General features: G+C 45.4%; 1 protein-coding gene across 4 annotated transcripts in view; it reads left to right on the plus strand.

Moving 5' to 3' along the window:
- LOC147461085 (adagio protein 1-like) overlaps positions 1-16,294 on the plus strand; it is a 36,673-nt gene extending 20,379 nt beyond the window's left edge. For 3 of the 4 annotated variants that reach the window (XM_086508720.1, XM_086508721.1, XM_086508722.1), the window contains exon 3: positions 14,301-16,294. In XM_086508720.1, coding sequence (XP_086364846.1) covers positions 14,301-15,921 — 1,621 coding nt within the window. In that variant the 3' untranslated portion in view covers positions 15,922-16,294. The remainder of the gene's footprint in view (positions 1-14,300) is intronic. The other variant, XM_086508723.1, reaches the window with a different exon arrangement.
- The last annotated feature ends 3,134 nt before the right edge of the window (positions 16,295-19,428 follow it).

Here is a 19,428-nt window from a genome sequence, read left to right on the forward strand (position 1 = left end):
AGTTTGCTCTTTTCTATTTGCACGTGGTGCCCGTCTTGTGACACATTGGTATTAGAGATTTGAAGATCTTGCTCTAATCCGCTAATCTTTGGGAATTTTTTCCTTGTGTTTGAGTGTGTATTGTAGCGTTCGCCCAAGGACGCTTCTCTCATTCAGGGAACTGCAAGACCTGCCATTGCGCGTAGGATCTTGCGCTTTGAGCATAGGAAATGCGAACACTGTATACCGGGGGTTACATTTGTGGTGCGCCTACGAGAGGGTAGTTGACTTGGTGTGTGCGCTCGATCACCTCAACATAAAGAGATCTTAGCATGTATATTTGCAGTCATAACTTCTTCAACATGACAAATTACATCACTGAAGACATGCATTGGAAATATAAAGATGTTGATTGCGAATATCATGATTTGTTAGCGGCCTATGACGACAAAGGAAGGAGCCATCTAGATCAGCCTATTAGCTTTGGTGTCTTGACACTGTTTGCACAACCATCTCCCCCATCTGCTTGGAGAATTCCATCGTTCTAGAAGAGGCGATCAATCCGGAGCCAAAGGGTTCCAATCCGAGGCAACCACCGCAGGAGTTCGTAGGCATCGTGAGCCTACATTCGCATCCACATCTGTGTAGAGACGAGGATTTATCTAGAGCTTCCATCATACGGCAATTTAGTCAAAGCCCCAAAAGGAGCCTCTATCTTTGAGGAGTTACTTGGCGGTTTCTTGAGACATCATACAGAGGACTTGCCATGGTTCGTGGGCATCCCAAAGGACATATGTATCTTCATCTCCCATTCAGCGTTGCTCTCACCAATCTTTCCACGTAGGCTGGCTGGTAACCTTCGTGGACATCGGTGTTTGCATATCCAGCCATTCGTGCTATGAGAATCCATCTGGTTTGCAGTTTGGTTCACACCATCCGAGTTGGGGCACCAAAGGTTATTGTTGGCCGATAACCAACAAGGGCATCATTGATTCAAGAGGTAGTCCAGGGTTTGTGAGTATATGCATCATCACCATCCTTGTTTTTTGGACATTTCCACATCAGCCAAGGAAGCCCCTCTCTCAAAAGTCGCCGTGGAGGACATTGTCTAGAAAGAACTTCATCCGAGACCATAATATGGCGTGCATGGAGTTCGGTACCAGTACCTCATCTTAAGCAGGAGGGGATGTCATGTGCACATGGCTCTGTGTGCCACGCGGACATGCTTCATCGACTTCCAGAGCTAGTTTCCCCTTCTTCTTAAATAGGGATGTCTAGAATCCTAGGAGGATAAGTACCGGGAATTTGTGAGCCTGTTCGCAGGACCTGCATGTTCGAACAAGTCCATTGGATTAGGTTTTCTAGTTTTGGAACCCTCTTGCATAAATGGTTTGTATACGCGTTTTGACATTTGTTATTACACTACGGTGGGCATCTGACATGACGTGCATGTAGTTCTAGGATAGAGGAATCCAACGAGCCATTCCTCTTGTCGATCAGATTCTTGGGTGGACAGAAGTGCGACAATTTCACCCAATCTGGACCCCCTTGGCTCAATTTTCAATAAATCATTTTTATAATTTATTTGCTGGGTGATCTGGTGGATACTTGCCCTACCTAGGCCTTAATAATTACTTAGGGCTCATTCCTTACCCATAAAGGGACCATGTGAGCTCTCAGTTGGTTAAGGAATCTGGACTTAACAGTTGGTCAGTTAGTCTTACTTAAGTTTGAGAAAGCTTTATTGAAGTTTAAAGCATGTATTGATGAAAATGTGGCATGTGATTATAAATTCTTTGGCACAAAAATATATTCTTTGACACTAAGTGGCGCTATAGGTGCCATACATGATAAGTTATGGTCTTAGGGCCATAGGCTACTTCACAATATTCTTTAGGTATTTAAATTATCAAATGTTAATTTGGGTGTTGTACATACTATAGTGTAGTTGAAACTTGATAGTGTTTTAAAATTGGGACTAGCCATTTTCTTGTACTAGATATTAAGGTGGCCAATTTTATGTTAAGAGTTGTTGGTGATCTTTTTTTTTTTGGAGAAAAAGATCCTTCTATTAGTTAATGAAAACTGCCCATAGGGCTACATCCACCTCTGCAAGAGAGGGCTACAACAAGCATGGTGGGGAGACTCTCCCAATGAAAAAACAGCATATGTACAATGGGGCTAAATCAAGAGATGGGAGGAGGGAAAGTTGTTGGTGATCTTTGTGTTTAGATATTATATTTTTGGTTGGTATAATCAATATATATGTTGCTTAGTAGTCACATCAATTGGTGTGTTTTGACACATTACCTTTTTAAGAATTCATCTTTGTAAGCTTTGATTGATGTTTTAAAGCATTTCTTTGATATGAATCCCTTTGCAAAAATTTATATCAATTTTTTTGAAATAAAAATTAATATAGAAAAATCAAATTTGGGTGCTAAAATCATGACATATTATCTAAATTAAGGGCAAATTGAGCTTAAATATAGTAGAATAGTACGATCTTAACACACCAATTTAGCATTTGGGAAACAGGATTTTCCCAATTCATCTAAAATGGTGTTAAATCTTCTTTCTTCCCCCTTCACCTTTTAACTAGCTAGCATGGATGCTCTTAGAAAAATTTATTCTTGGAATTTGTGCCTACTCCCATGGAATTTTATTAGTCTATCTATACATAATACATAAGTAATTAGACCTGTTTTTTCTTAGATCAATATAAACTCACATTCTTGTTGATGTTTCCCCAATGCTCAATTTGTTGTTCCCACCATTTAAACCATTGTTGAAGTGCCTCTATGTTCTCTTTTGGGACCTGAATCAACCACTAGTGTTTGATATTCCTCGCTTGAATTGTAGCCTCTTCTACAATTGTTAAGTGTCTCCACGCTTCACAAATCTTGTATATTTTTGATCTAACTTGAGTTGTTTTGCAGGTATAATCGTGGACGATTACTCTTCTTTCAAGAAGGAGGGATGTCACAAATTGTTGACATTCAGCCTAACCCTTGCCATCCTGCAGATCCCGATTGAGGGGCCTAAAGTTTAAACCCTAGGAAAAGCTGAAGAAGCAGTAGGATTCTCGTCGAGTGGCCCAAATAACAAATAAGGTTAGGATTAAAAATCCTAACCCCTAACAACCTATGAAACCCCGTCCAATGGGGTCTAAATAACCAAATAAAGCAAGACCATCTTCTTGTAAGAACTGTTATATAGACGCCTGCGAATTGTCGTTAATGGCTGATGACGCAGAAACGTTGTACAGACAGCCCTTTGGGTGCTAGCTTTTGGGAGCAGATGCGTTTCGACTTGATGCTTTTTAAGTAACTACCTTTGGATGGCCAAGGGCCTTTAAATATGTAATCATTTTCAGCAAGGGATCGTACTAAAACATAGAGATAACCGCAATCTATATACTTGGCAACACTTTTAGTACTTCAAAACAACTCGAAAAGAAGAGAGAGAAGACGTCATGGTGCGGGTCTCAAATGCATAGTACGCTCTCTTTCGGCTTCCAAACGACACATTGCACATTTATGCCACTTGTGATTGGCCGGAACCTCAAGGCCAAGGTACTTAAAGCTCTCAACAACTAAAGCGTCTCATTGTTGTACATATTGTATGGCTTCTCTTGTGGTTGGTTTTCACAAGCATTACCTTTGTTTTGAATTCTTGCACAATCAGACCACTGAAAACAAAATTTCTCAAGGACAACCATAAGCTTTTGTGCATTCTCTAAAGTGTGTGCTAGAGGCACTACATTTTTTGCATACAACAGAAGCATGATAACCACATTGCAAACAATGACCTCTTCAATGCCTTCTTCTTGCATAAAGCCAAGTACCATTTGTTCTAATTGATTGATGCATAAACCAAAGAGAGTTGGTGACAATGTACATCCTTGTTAATCCCAATAGTGCTCGCAAAAATTTCTGAAATCTCTCTTTCCAAGGGCAATTGACACATCACCTTCTCATAGATTCGAGAAACCGCAAGCATAAACTCACTTGGCACTTGGAGTTCTTTCATCCTTCTCCACAAATTGTTACGTGGAATCATGTCACGTGACACATCCAACTCTATGTGTCCGTGGACAAGCTACAACATGATCAGGGTTTAGTTCAGTACAGTCAGTCTAGAATAGGAAGTGATCTGACACTTTTGTGAGTCTGTTCGCAGACCGTGCATGTCCAGACACTTAGAGTAGATGCATATCCTCTGGTTGCACACAACATGATTATCAGTTTTCCATCAGAACACATCATGAGCATTTTTACAGTGCATAGACCTATTTTCCCTATTTTTGACATTTTTCACTTATTATTTTTAAGTGACTTTTGTTGGAAAGTAGGTAGGGAAAATTTACTAAGCTTGTATAAGTAGAAACTTAGCGGTAGCACTTTTTGGCAGAAGAGGTAGCAAGAGCATCGCTCAACACGCACCTTCTCAGCAGGACCCCCAACAGCATGGCCTAGCGTTTTTGCAACTCAGCATCAAGCTGACAGATCAGCCTTGGCGATTTTGCATTTTAGAGGAGCTTCGGCATTAGCACACAACAGAATCACTTCAAGACAGTAGATCAGCCCTAGCGTTAGTGGATTTTTCTCCAGCAATAGAATTCAGCCCTAGTGTTTTTGGAGCAGCAGGCGTCCTAGTGTTTTGCAGTTCCTTCGCGACGGAATCCACAGTAGCACCAGCGTTTTCAGTTTTCAGCGCGTCGTCGTCGCATCGTCGCCATCGACATCGTCATCGACATCGTCATCGACATAGAGTCAGAATTCAGCAGATAGAAGATTTTCAGATTTCAGCCCTTGGCGTTTTCAGATTTTAGCCCGTCTGGTCGTCGTCCTCATCGCCGTCGACATCGTCGGCAAGTCCAAGCATTGTAGAGATTTGTGCAATCAATAGTAGAGACCGCTCTCGCCATAGAGAGTGGGGCCTTCAGAGGAGGGTTTGACAACATTCTGGTGTCGTTTTCTTCTCTCTATCTCTCAGTCTCATCACCTTCATTCACAGTATTCATCCACTTTGTTTGTGTCCATTGCACACTCTCACTAAAGGAATGGAAGGCTCTCCCTTCCGTAAGTAAAAGAAACCTTGAGCACATTGCGGACCACTCATCTTGAGCAAAGTTCAACAATCACTTCCGCTCCACCTTACAAATCATATCAAAGGCTTTCTTAAAGTCCACAAAGCAACAATACAATCGCTTGCTCTCAATTGACTTTCCTCTATGAGAACATGAAGAGTGATAAGATGATCAATGGTGCTATGGCGTCGACGAAAACCCGCTTGTCCTTTTGCACGCTTGCCATTCTCTTCAGTCCAATCACTCAATTTTATCTCCATTATGTACCCAAACAACTTAGCCATAAGAGACCTAATCATTATAGTCTGGTAGTCATTTACATTCTTTACATCCCCTTCTTTATGCAAAGGCTTGACCCAATTAGTACTCCAATCACAAGGCATACTATGTTGAAGTGCAAGGTTGAACATATCGCACACCCACTCATGTGTAAAATCTCCCGTCTATTTAATCATTTCCGGCTTGATACCTTGAAGATCTCCGGCTTTGCAAGTGGCCAACTTTTCAAGCCGACCGATCACATCCTCGATAGTAAAAAAGAGGGCATACATGGGAGTGAACCATAAAATGGCAACTTTCCAGCATTTAGTTGCTTATATAGTTGCCTACAATGTGTGTACACATCCACAAGACTCAAGTTACCATAACTCTTAACCCGCTTGCCTCTCAAGTTTCTCCAAAATCTTCCACATGCACGTGCATTTTCTTGGACTTGAAAAAATTGATGCTTTACTTACCATCTTCTTCTCTTCTTTTGAATCAATGCCTTGTATGCATGCAAATGGCTTTGATAGTTGTTTTTGTCCATAGTTGCATCAAGCTTTATTAAGGACTTTCGAGCATCTTGACATTCTTTATCAAACCACCTTTTGAGTGATCTATCTTTGTTGATACCATGGACATGCTTTATGGCAAAGTACTCTTAGGCACAAGAACAAAGAACTTTCTTGAAAGCTTCCCATTTAGTTTCGAACGGTGTGTCATATCGAAGCTTTGTCATCTTTAACTTTTTCTCAACCATTTTAATATACATTGATGCACGTTTGAAATCCATACAAAGTGATGACTTCTCTTCCCTTTGGCTGAGATTATCATACTTAGTTGCTTCTCTACATGCAAGGTCAATACATAAGGTTTGATGGTTTGATTCCGGGGTCCATTGGCCAAGCGTAAAACTCTTTAGGCGATACATGATGGCTTCGGAGAGTAACATATAGTCAATCACACTATTCCCATTATGTTTTTTAAATGTAAATCCATCAATTCCACTCCACAAAGATACACCATTGGCAATGAGCATACTCGGGCTATTGCACATGTGTAAAAGTAACTTTCCATAGTGATCCGGCTCTTTTTATCCATTGAAGTATGATCATACAAGTGAACTTCCTCCAACTCCCTTGAAATGTATGGCATATTAAGTTAATGAGTATCATGTTGCAATGTTTTTGTGCAAGCATTTGTAGTCTCAAAGACAATAACATCACCTTTGCCTTTAAAATAAGCAATGTCCTTTAAAGTAAAAAAATGGCCGATCTCTATCCATGCAAGCATAAAAGGGGGAATCAGGAATATATATATATATATATATATATATATATATATATATATATATATATATATATATATATATATAATATATATATATATATATATGTAGAGAGAGAGAGAGAGAGAGAGAGAGGTGAGCTTGCAAGGGCACCTCTATTCTAGAGTGGACATATTGAATGATCAACCAGTGGGGAAAATAAGGGCACTCCCCCTCTATTTACAGGAAGGGGGACATGGTTGTCCGACTCCGTCCTAAGTCACCGATTGCCCATAAATCAGAATATGAAGTCGTAGTTGTGAAATAGGGTGCCTTATTGAACTGAGCCAAACTAAATCTGGTAGATGTCCAAGTCCCAATCTGAGGAGAATAGGTTCGCAATTCTAGGCATAGCCACAAAGGCCTCACTCCTTGGATTTAAGCATAAACCTAGGAGATGACCTACCAAAAATAACAACAGCTAACTTGAGACTTTTCATTAGTGTATGTTGACTGTGCTACGGATGCACTCAAATGTTCGCAGTATGGGCAATTAAAGTTCAGAAATGAAAGGTGAATTGTAATAAAAGACACTGAATATCAATGGAAATTTTGGTGTTAGTTAAGAAAGCCAGAGCCTGTAATTATTGTTATTCGAGAAACTCACGACTGAGGCTTGCTGCTGTTGCTTCTTCCGCCCCGCAGCTCCTCCCCTCGCTCTATACCCTCTCCCACCCTGGCCCTTACCCCCTGCTACCTCCTCCCTCTCCCATCGCGTTGCGCCCGCCCGCCCGCCCGCCCGCCGCCCCCACCCCCTCCCTTGCCTACGTGCAGCTCTCGCTGCTTCCCCCTAACGCTGCCCCTAGCCTGCCGTCAACATGCCCGCCTCTTTCACTTCCACCCACCCCGTCAACTTCCCCCCCTCAATCCCGTCAGAGATATCCCCCCTCCCCTTCTGTTTTTGGCCCCCTGCTGGCTGCCAGTTCTTGCCTAATAATTCTCGAATTGGGGGGTTTCGGCTCTTCAAGGATTCGGCGTTTCGTCCTCGCCTACCGAACTCTTCTTGTTAGCAGTAGACACAGAATGGCGGTTTTTGCTCCATTCCAGAGGGACTCTACAGAAGCCCTCTCGCCCGACACCGCGGAGCCGACCCTTCGACTTGCTCTCTTGCTAGAAGAGCAAGGGAGCTTGATGGCCGAAGTGGAATGCTTGCAAGCCACTTCAGTTATTTGCAAGATCATTCGCACTCGGCCCAGTCGAGGCGAGGTTCGGGATCTACTTCAGGCCCGCTTTCTCTCCGATGTGGGCAATATCACCGATGTCCAAATCCTCTAGAGAGGGTACTACCAGATAGAGTTTGAGTCTCCAGAGATGACGACCAAGGTGATTCTGATATGCCCGCTCGGCATCCGAGCAGCTCCAGCTTACTTTAGACGATGGCATCATGGTTTTGACCCTACTACAGATGTGCTTGAGGAGTCGTCTGCCGACTTGCCGATTTCGGTCTGCTTCCCAGGCCTGAGGCGAGAGTACCTCCCTCTTCTCCCCATGATTGGTTCCATGTTCTGGACAGTTCTAGAGTCTCCGCACATTGCAGCTTCAGTTGTGGCCAAGACTGCAGGTTTACCTATTGTGCGGTTTCTTGTTTGAGACACACACTCCCTCTTGAGAGTGGTACTACTGCCTCGGGTGAGTGGGGGTTGGATTAGACAGAGTGTGGAGTATTCGGGTCTCCTGAATCAGTGTTTCATTTGCAGACAGATGGGCCATTTGGCAAATCCTTGTCCTTGCAGGAGATCTCGACCCACAGCGAATGCGCAGCCTCCCAAGGTCGAGCATGCTTAATAGCTAAATACACAGGACGCACAGGCTGGTACCTCGACAGAGACCAGCGATCAGGCAGCTGACAGTTGGCAGCAGATGCCTGGCCGTCGTCGACAAGGGTGGGCTGGCCCCACTGCTCCCCCTGGTGGCCGACCTCCTGTAGCTCAGCAGCACTGGGTTCCGACAAGGAACTGTTTTGACCCCCTTCAGCAAGACCCGCTTGAGGAGGCCCCATCCACTTCAGTTCCTCCGCCTCCACCCTCTCCTCCCTCAGACGCTGCCGCTCCGCCTCCCCCGCCTCCTCCCTCTCCTCCACCTCCACCCCCGCCTCTCGTCCCTCCTCTCTCCACGGTGGGGCCCACAGCCTCATCTCCCCATTCCTCCTCCACTCCTCCTCAAAGCAAGAGAGTGGACACGCGTCTACCGCGAGGCGATCTCTTGGTAGTTCTTTCGATACGAGCCGTGTGGCTCGAGAAGGACAACCCCATATAAGGCCGCCTTTTCTGGTGCAGACTTCTCCTTTTGCAGCAATCCCTAGAGGTTTGACTAGCTTTGACATTCGCAGAGTTTGGCACTTCTTCAACTACAGCTTAACACGGTTCCAGGGTGACTCTTCTCCTGACCCGGAGGAGGCTCGCTTTCGAGTCCACGTCCTCTTTCTTGCAGCTCGAGGCATTGAGACTTTGGACACAGCGGTAAGTTTCTCCTTCCCACTGTGCGGTAGGGATCCTACAGAGTGGACCCTGCACGCAGTTCTTGACGGCTCCAGATTCGGGCTACCGAGTTCTCACACCACACAAGGGGACTTAGGGGTGACAGATTTAGGACAGACACTTTGGCCTCTTGCCAAGTTTAGCGTGACGCCACCGAATGCAATGGGTTGGAGGCACATTGTGGTGCATTTGATTGCTGACACTCAGAGCCCTCCTTGCTATGTATTTGTACATGAGGATTCTTGGACAGAGGATGTAGCCCTACAAGCTGCACGCTCGGCTTGAGCCTGGGTGGGATAGTCACTCCATACGCGCTTGTCTAGAGGTCGTTCGGATGCGGATTACTCCCCATCCAAACCGGCCTCAAAGATAGCGAGGTTTGCTGTTGCAGCATCTGTTTTCTCTCACTGACTTCATGAGGATCATCTTATGGAATGTGTAGGGACTAAGAGGGCCCCAGTTTCAGTGTCAGAGGGGTTGGTTGTGTTAGGAGCTTCAGCGATGCCTTGTGGGTGGTGAGATTGATATTCTTATGCTACATGAGCATCATCTGTGTGAGAGCCGCATTAGACGGTGTGGTGAGATTTTGCATGGTAGCCTATGGGACTTTTTGTTTAGCTGCATTTGGACTTGGAGGCATCCAGGGAGGGGTATGTATGACTATTGTGGATTCTTTGCAGCAGGCCATTGCGGGCAAAGTATTATTATACCAGGTAGAGCTCAATGGATTACTATGTAGGTTCAGGGTTGCCTCATGGGTTTCCTGAACATTTATGCACCCAATGTGGCAAGTGCACGGGAGTCTTTGCTACATGCAGAGCAGTGGTGTGTTGGAGGGGACTTCAACGTTTTGGAGCACTCAGGTTTTGTGAGACCCCATGACAACTTGGTTTTCTCTCGTTCTGATCGCAAAGTTGGAGGAGTGAATCTATCTAGGATAGATCGCTTCTATGCTATTGACCGCATTTGTGACTCGGGTGGGTCAGTTTGCATCTTGGCTGGGACATCCTTTTCGGACCATGCACCAGTGATCCTCACAGTGATAGATAGACAGAGGAGCAGCATCATGATGCTACACATCCTTGAGAGGATCTTGCTGGACTCTGAGCTCAGAGAGCGAGTGGTAGCTCTTTGGACAGAGGGCTTGGACATGTAGGACTCTCTTGTGGATAGAGTGGCCTTTGGACTTGCTCATCTTAGTCGGTTCTTTCTTCAGGAGTCTACGGCCCACCTGGCTGTAACGAGAGAGGAGGAGCAGCCTCTTCGACATGGCATTGCTTCCTTGTAGAGGATGCAAGAGTAGCACCTAGACAGTCCTTGGTTGGAGGAGCAGTTGTAGCAGGCTCGCCAGGAGCTTGCTAGCCCAGAGCAAAGGCGTCATGAGTTTCCTTTCATCGACAGGCATCTCAGTGGACCGAGGTGGGTGACAGAGTGACGGGGGCATTCTTTGAGAGAGTGAGACCCCGGCATGCGCACACTAGTGTCAGCCAGTTGAGGAGGCCTGACGGGTCAATTGCTTTAGAGCCAGAGGATATGCATGCAGTTGCTACTGACTTTTACCGTGACCTGTTGTCAGCAGAGCGTCAGGATGCATGCAAAGAGCTTGCAGGTTTGGGCACAGATGCCTTGTCTTGTGATTGAGGAGATGTGCCAGAGGCTTGAGCTGCCTTTTCAGCTAGAGGAGCTCCACGTGGCCCTCCGAGCACTTCCTTGTGGTAGCTGTCTAGGTGAGGATGGTTTGACTCCCAGGTTTTCTACTGGGACTTGCTTGGCTTAGTACATCTTACACACAGAAGAGATCCGTGACAGCATGAGTGAGGGCTTCATTTACCTCATTCTCAAGCAGGGTGGCTCCTTGGATGAGATTCAGCAGTGGCGGCCCATCTGGCATCACCATCCTTAACTCAGTCTACAAAATTCTTGCCAAGGCTCTGAGTTTGAGGATTCAGCCACTGCTAGAGAGCATTATACATGGGACTGTGACAGGTTTTTTCAAGGAGCACAATATCCTTGACAACATCTTTACTTCTTGGGAGGCATGTGCCCTCGCCCGCCTCCGTGGTGAGGATCTGGTGATACTTCTTCTCGAATTTGAGAAGGCCTACGATAGAGTTGACCGGGACTTTTTAGAGGGCACTCTTCGCAGGATGGGCTTCTCAGATGCCTGGATTAGAGGTGTGTCATCTCTTTACAGACGTGCACACAGTCAGGTGCTTCTAGCAGGAGTAGAGGAGATTGTTTCATGCTTACATTTTTTGTTAGACAGGGCTGTCCTCTTGCCCCCTTCCTCTTTTTGTTCTATGCTGAGGCGAGCAGATTTTTGATTTCACAGCAGGTTGGTTTACGTGGCTTAGCACTCCCTATTCGGGGCAATGAGCTACTGGATGCTGAGTTTTCAAACAACTCAGCTTTGTACTTGGAGGGCCAGGAGGCCAACCTACACAAGGCCCTTGAGACCTTTTGTTGTGCATCAGGTGCATTGCTCAACTGGAGGAAGACTGTCACAAGACGGGCACCACGTGCAATTAGAAAAGAACAGATTGAACAGACTTTTAGCACTTCAACAACAACTGAACTGAAAGAGAGAGAGAGACGACACGTGACAGGGAGTGGCGCCCCTTTCTGTATCTCTTCATATTGCATCAACACAGTACAAGCCGGTACTCCAGACTCGGCACTTCTCCAAGAAGCATGCGAGAGAATGAGCCCTAACCTCATATTTAAAGGCCCTTGGCTTGAAAAGCAGTTACAGTGAAAAGCCTTCAAAACTCAAAAGCTTCTGGTCCAAAAAGCAATGCCAAAAGCTGCCAGTGTAATTTACGGAAATCCGTACAGCCTGCCACGTCATCAGTCAGCGCAAAACGCGGAAATTCGTACAGCTTGCCATGTCAGCATGTCAACGCAATTTTCAAAAATCTGCCACGTCATCAGTTTTTGCGTGTGTCTGGATCCTGCTTTATTTTAATCCTTTGTGTCACTTGGGGCCCATGAAACTCCTGCAGAGCAGCCAGGTAGAAAGGCTGATCAGGAATTTCCTTTGGTCAGGGCACAATACTCAGATAGCCCGGGCCAAAGCGGCCTGGCATGTCATCACTCTTCCTTGTTCTTAGGGGGGGGGGGGGGGGGGGTTGGGGATCATAGACCCAACACAGTAGAGCAGAGCCCTTCTTGGGAAGTTTGTTGTTAGAGAACTGCTTCCAGGGGAGGAGCCATGAAGGAGTTTTTGCTTCAGCGGCTTAGAGCTAAAGTGCCCCAGGTTGGAGGCCCTTGGAGACCTTCCACCAGATGGATTTTCATAGAGATGTGCAGAGTTGGTTTGAACAGACTAGAGGACCGTTTTGCTGTGAGCCTGCTTCGCTCCTAGGAGCAGTTGCGGAGAGGCTTGGAGCAGCACCAGCCTACTTGCACAGAGGAGCACCTGAGACAGCCCCTTGTTTGGAACCCCATGGTGAGCACTCAGAGAGGCCACTTGGTTGGTAGTAGGCCTCATGTTTCTTGGGGTCCCATGGCAGAGGGTCCAACACGCACTTTAGGTGACTAGCTATAGTTGTCAGGTTTGTCAGAGGAGCTTCAGAGCATTCAGCTATACAGGGCCTGAGAGGGGTGCAGATCATGTGTCGGGACATGACAGAGGCAATACCAGTTGAGTGGCTTACACCTCTCGAGTCAGCAGCGCCCAGATGGATGGGGGCCTTCACGCGACCGGAGGTCCTCATCGCAGTTCGGGCTTGCTGAGAGACTGTACCCTCCATGTTTTTCGAGCTACATGGCAAGGGTCGATTACACAGAGTCTTAGTAGAGGCCCCACAGGTTGCACAGTGTTGTTTTCAGAGGATCCGAGTTGTGGGCATCTGTGGGAGGACTTGTGTCATAGATCCTTACCCAGCAGCTCTTGAGACAGGCCACTGGAGGCTGTGGGTTTGGGAGAGATGTCCACTGGCACGAGTGCAGTGGGATCCTAGAGAGTGGTTTTGGAGGGACCCTTTCTCCTCAGCTGACCATCCAGGTGTCCCTTTCTTTCAGTATAGTGTTCGATTGGGACGTCGCATACTGGCAGCACGAAGGGAGGCTCGTCCTGCTGCAGCACCTCATTGGCAAGAGGAGGGTCTCACAGCTAAGTTCTTGACAGCTTTTTCGGCGAGGTGGTGGGATATTAGACAACCGCGGTGAGCCACGTTGTTCCAGTGGCTAGTTGCACATATAGCTACATCACTGGGGAGTTGGCTTGTACATAGTGGCCTTTCGGCAGCATGTGCAGCTTGTGACCATCCTTTGGAGAGTCAGCGTCACCGTCTCTGGGACTGCCATATGGCACAACAAGTTTGGCTTCGGGTCCTTCGGCTAATGCCAACTCTTTCCACAGCACGGCAGTACACTTGGGGGGCAGCTGCTTGGTCCACCCGCACGGGCCCTGCATTAGAGTTTGAGCTATCCTCCACCAGCAGGATGATAGTGATACAGGGGGGTCGACCTACACTCCAGCCTGCTACTACAGAGCTTACTCTATAGGAGTGGCGTAGTGAGAGAGAGGAGTGTTGGGAGCTCGTCTATGGCCTGACACTCTGGTTCATCTGATGGGCCTGCTGCTTCCGCATCTTTGAGGCTCGCCTTGTGCCACCAGCAGAGACTGTTTGAGATTTTTGGCTAGAGCTGATCCATACTCTCAGGGGACAGTTCGAGAGACTCCAGGGCAGCTTCGACCGCATACGGGAACGTAGAGAGGCGTTCCTTCGACTCTGGCGCCCTGGGCCTTTCTTCACCGTGGTCCAGGGTGTGCTCAGATGGCACTACTGTCCACCTGTGCCGCTTTTCCCTCTTCCCATCTCCTGATTTAGTCTCATTGTACATATGCTTTTTTTTCATTGGGAGAGTCTCCCCTTATGATTGTTGTAGCCCTCTCTAGTAGAGGTGGTTGTAGCCCTATGGGCAGTTTCATTAACTAACAGAAGGATCTCTTTCTCGGATTTTTTAAATTTATTGTTATTCTACTATTTGTATGTTGAAATTTCCCTAATATATCAAACAACATGCTGCTAGCAAGAAACGTTGTGGTTAAGGTTATTTTTCTGCCAAACATAGTATTTTTGCATGAATTATGAGTTCGGCCAAAGTGGTTTTTGAAAATGTAGCACTCTAGCTTTGTGACTGACCTATGGTGTCACAGTCGGTTTCTCCAATTCAGAGGCTCCTTTGCACAACGAAGGCATCCATCAGTGGACACCAATGTTGTTTCAGAGATCAAAAGATGTGTGATTGAAGGCGTGGAATTCCGAGGAGAGTTGCTAAATTTCAGAAAAGATGGAACTCCGTTGATGAATTCTCTCTGCTTGACACCCATTTTTGGTGATGATGGCATTATGACACACATTATTGGAATTCAATCCTTCACAGAGGCAAAGCTGGAGCTCGGCCCTTTACCAAGCCCTCCTTGGAAAGTGCCTTCTCGTCATCAGTTTCTTACAACATCAGATGGTAATTGTCCGCACAAAGCCTTCAGTTCTGGGAAGAAAGAGTTTTGCAGCTTGCTTCGTCTCGGCGATGAGGTGCTACTTCTAAACATCTTGTCACGACTACCCCCAAGTGACGTTGCATCGTTTGGGATGGTTTGTAGACGCCTTTACAAATTGTCGAAGAGCGAAGACCTTTGGAAACTTGTTTGCCAGAATGCTTGGGGCAGTGAGACTACGAATTTGTTAGAGAGTATGCCGGATTCAATTAGACAGGGCTGGGGCAGGCTTGCTAGGGAGTTGACAACTCTAGAAGCTTCCGTGTGGAAGAAAAGAATAGTAGGGGGCTCTGTAGAACCGTCCCGGTGCAACTTCAGTGCTTGTGCAGTTGGTACCAAAGTGGTGCTTTTTGGTGGGGAGGGTGTGAATATGCAGCCTATGAATGACACCTTTGTGCTGGATTTGAGTGCATCTCATCCTGAGTGGCGGCATGTACAAGTCAGCTCTCCACCGCCGGGTCGGTGGGGACATACATTATCTTGCTTGAATGGTTCTTCACTAGTCGTTTTTGGTGGCTGTGGGAAGGAAGGTCTTTTAAATGATGTATTTGTGCTCGACTTGGATGAACCATCTCCACGTTGGCGTGAAGTGACAAGTGCAGCACCTCCACTTCCAAGGTCGTGGCACAGCTCTTGCACTGTAGATGGTACAACGCTGGTCGTATCGGGCGGCTGTGCGGATTCAGGAGTGCTTCTCAGCGACACTTTCCTGCTAAATTTAATGACAGAAAAACCCATGTGGAGAGAAGTTACAGTAACCTATAGTCCTCCTTCTCGGTTAGGGCACTCGCTCTCTGTTTATGGGAAGAAAAAGATACTCATGTTTGGTGGTCTAGCAAAAAGCGGGCCTTTAAAGTTGAGGTCAAGTGATGTCTACAAGATTGACCTGAATGAGAAGGAACCAAAGTGGAGATATGTCACTGGCAGCTCAATGCCAGGAGGTTCTACTCCAGGAGGGCGGCCACCCCCACCTCGCCTTGACCATGTTGACATTGCTCTGCCTGGTGGTCGGGTTCTAGTCTTCGGTGGGTCAATTGCCGGTATGCATTCTGCCTCAGAGATCTTTTTGCTCAATCCAACTGATGAGAAGCCTACCTGGAGAGTACTTAACGTTCTCGGGCAAAAGCCAAAGTTTGCTTGGGGTCATAGCACGTGTGTCGTGGGAGGCACAAGAGCCGTTGTATTAGGGGGGCATACTGGAGAAGAGTGGGTTCTCAACGAGCTTCATGAACTTTCTTTTGCAGGTGGCAAATTGGAGCCTGATTGGACCAAAGGTTAGGGAGACAACATACAATTACATTCAATACTTCAATGGCCTTAAGCAAAGCAATATAGTAGTGTGAACGGCCCTTTTGAAGCTGCTACCTTCTTTTGAGTCACTACCTTCCCTAATTACCTGATTTTAGCATGTGAAGTATGGTGAAAGAAATGTAATGGCTTGATATGGTATCAGCCTTATTGTTGTGAGGTCTAGGCTCCATGAGTGCTTGTGTAGTCTCTATGTTACGCTTGTGTATTGCTGAATCTAGCGGCAATGATTTATGTGTGCGCGTGAAATCAAGTCCTTACACAGGTAACATTATTCATGCACAATTGGAGAACTAAATAGTGGACTCTGTTTGGCATCATGTTTAAGTGAGATGTTTTCAGGATCCTTGTGGCTTTTATTATAGAGTCACCGACAAATTGTCAAGTCTAAAGGTATCTCAATGATGTTAGTGAAAGATTGACTTTAAATGTCGTGTATTGGTATGGGATGGCTGTGGATTTATACGGACTTGTGTAAAAAGCCACATCATGTCAGTCAGGCTTCTTTAGATGCCATGCTGAACATCATTTAGTAGACTGTTTCGAGGCTCAAGCAATCCATGGGCTAAACTTTTGGGGGGTGATTTGATGGTGTTTGTGTGAGCTTTAAAGGCATGTGATGTGATTAGATAGCATTCTAAAGGCTTGCATGAAGAAATGATCAGCATTGGTAAGACTGCTGTTGCATTGTCAAAATTGTCTAACCGTGGGTTGTGGAAGGAGGTCTCTCGTTGAGAAATTATTAATGTTGCTTATGGTTCACATTTTGGTCCAGTAATTTGGCATTATGTGAAAATGGTAGAAAACTTGCGGTCCCAACATCGGAAAAAAGAGTGTCATTTTGTCGAATGTGGCACCTTTTTTATTATGCCAAAGTTGTTCTGAAGAGCATAAAATCCCTCTTATCAAAACATAAGCATCCTTGCCAAGAGATGTAGAGGGCTAGAAAATGTTTCCTTTCAGCTTAAGCATTGCCCCTTGAATTGCCATAGCTTCTTTTTGAGCCAAGTGTAACGAGTAGAAAACATAAATAATATAGGTGAAGAGGGATCTCTCTCTCTCTCTCTCTCTCTCTCTCTCTCTCTCTCAAAAGAAGTGGGGCTTAGTACCCTTTGAATTACTGAATGTAATTAAAAGCCGAAAGACTCATTGCAACGATAAATACATGTGTTTGGCTCTCATATCATCTAGTTCTTATCCTCATGCTAGATGCACCAATCTCTCAACCTTCTACTATTTGCAATGGAAGAACCGATTGACGAGGATGTAGCAATTGCTAGATTCTATGCCATAGGGGCAAATAATAATGCCCCAGTCCATAGGTTCTTTGGACAAGGGGGAACGACATCACATTACCCTCCTGATCCAGAACATCATGACTCTATATATACCTCTTTTTATAGGTAGACATAAGGCCTCTAATTTGTAGTTATACTCTACACATCAAAACTATACATTGCCTCAGCCCCTTTGTCTCCTAAACTTTTGGAGGTGAAAATGGAGATAATGTTTTTGTAATGCATTAGGCTTCTATTTACTTGAGGCTGTGTATGCTTTGGAAGATAAATTTCTATTTTTAGAAGAGAAGGAAGCTACATGCAAAGAGCATAAATTAGAATGAAAAAAGTTGAAGGTTCATGTTGGGGAAAAGGAAGGCACACGAGTGATAAATGGACTCATTTGAAAACACTATAAGCCCTTTCTCCCTTCTTCTCTAAGGCATGCTTTAAAATGCCAAATAGGCCACTAGAATTGTGGACTACTTTCAACTTACCAAAAACTCCCCCAAAACGCTTCATTGAGGCTGCCATAATCGCATCCATGTATGTCTACATTAATAATGGGTAAACAACTAGTTTTTACTTAAGGGGCTACTTGGCTTCTCTCCTTTAGCTTGCCAATCGAAGACACTAGACCGCACACATTGGAACACTAGTCCAATAATGGAGCTTGTTATTAGGTATGCCCAAAAGTAGACGTTTTTTTTTTTTTCACAATTCTAGTGAGACCACACACATTGGAACACTACGTCCAATAACAATTGCCAAAACACATTATTGGGTAGGCCCATGACTTTGTTGATGTACATGTTGGTTTGATTAGTGAGCCATGTTAAATATTCATTCTTTTAGAAAATGACAATCCGTGAAGGTTATTGGTCAAGGGGTAGAGGATCTAGACCCTTCATCTGTTGCCCTTCGTTGTTGCAGCCGCTGACGGATTGACGACAACTCAACAGACGAAAAATCAATGCCTGCAGACCAGTAATAGCCTCCCAAATCAGCAATGGGAATTGCACCTGCACCTGACACCTCAGCACACATAATTCGAAGTAATCAATGGGAAAAGTAGCGACAACAATGTGAATCTCTGCAGGTGAACCAATAATACAGTACTCTGAAGCCTACACAGTGTACCTGGCCCCCCTCCCAGCAACCTTGACGGTTGGGAAAGGTCATTTAACAATTCCCATAATATTGATTCCCACCATGGCTCCCGGACTCTACCGGTCGCCATGTGGTCGTCAGTATTATGGAGAATAGTCATTAAATGACCATTCCCTACCCCATCACTTCCAACAACAAAACATTGAAATTTGAGATGATATAGGCGATCACAAATTATTCTTTCATTCATTCTTTCCTTTGCAAAATGGCCTACTCTTGTGGAAATCCTCCCTCTGCGGAGAGGCAATGGTTTACTTTTGTCCTTCTCTTCTTCACTTAAAAGAAGGGTGCATTACATTTTGATGATGTTTTTATTAAACTCAACAACCTTGGAATCAAACAAATAAAAATCTGAAGTATGATCATCCTTCTATAAGCAAGGCAGTGTAAAGGAGAACTCAAGAGTTTGGTGCCTTTTTTGCCCCCCAAGAACCTTACAATATGTAAGGGTTTCATGCTCTAAAGAGAGATGATAGTCGAATTAGAGATTCTTATGCAGATTCTCCTTGTTTTGAGGACTCGAGCTGCTCTACCCTCCTCTATCTCAAGGTGGTGCAAGGATACTCTAAGGTGGCCAATTGCATTCTAACACCATGTCATAGGAATTCCTCCATGAGTCAGGGGCTCTCGATGAATCCATCCTCAGCATAGCCTCTTTGGAGGTAGAGGACAATGCCTCCACGAGCATACGCACTATCATGCGGTATTTAGGGTTTGCTGGGGAACATCCTCACCATCACAATGTCCTATGATCGCTATATCAAAGTCTAGTTGTGAGCTGTGGTCATGTGAGGCTTACTTATCAACGATAAGATCTGTCTATGCAATTACGCCAAAATTGGTGCAATTACAAAAGTCCTTGCATAGTTGCATAAAAGTGCATATGTGAGGCTCAATTGTTTCAAAAAGTAAGTAATAACTATGCATTGTGTGACCACTCCCTAAGTCCAATGCCCTTACCACCGCTACATAGAGCAATGCCCTTCCTGATGCAACTATACCAAAATTAGCATAGTTACAAAAGGCCTTGC

The sequence above is a fragment of the Adiantum capillus-veneris genome, chromosome 3 (genome assembly GCF_014529385.1).
Source record: "Adiantum capillus-veneris isolate H3 chromosome 3, ASM1452938v2, whole genome shotgun sequence".
Classification (NCBI taxonomy): Eukaryota; Viridiplantae; Streptophyta; class Polypodiopsida; order Polypodiales; family Pteridaceae; genus Adiantum; species Adiantum capillus-veneris.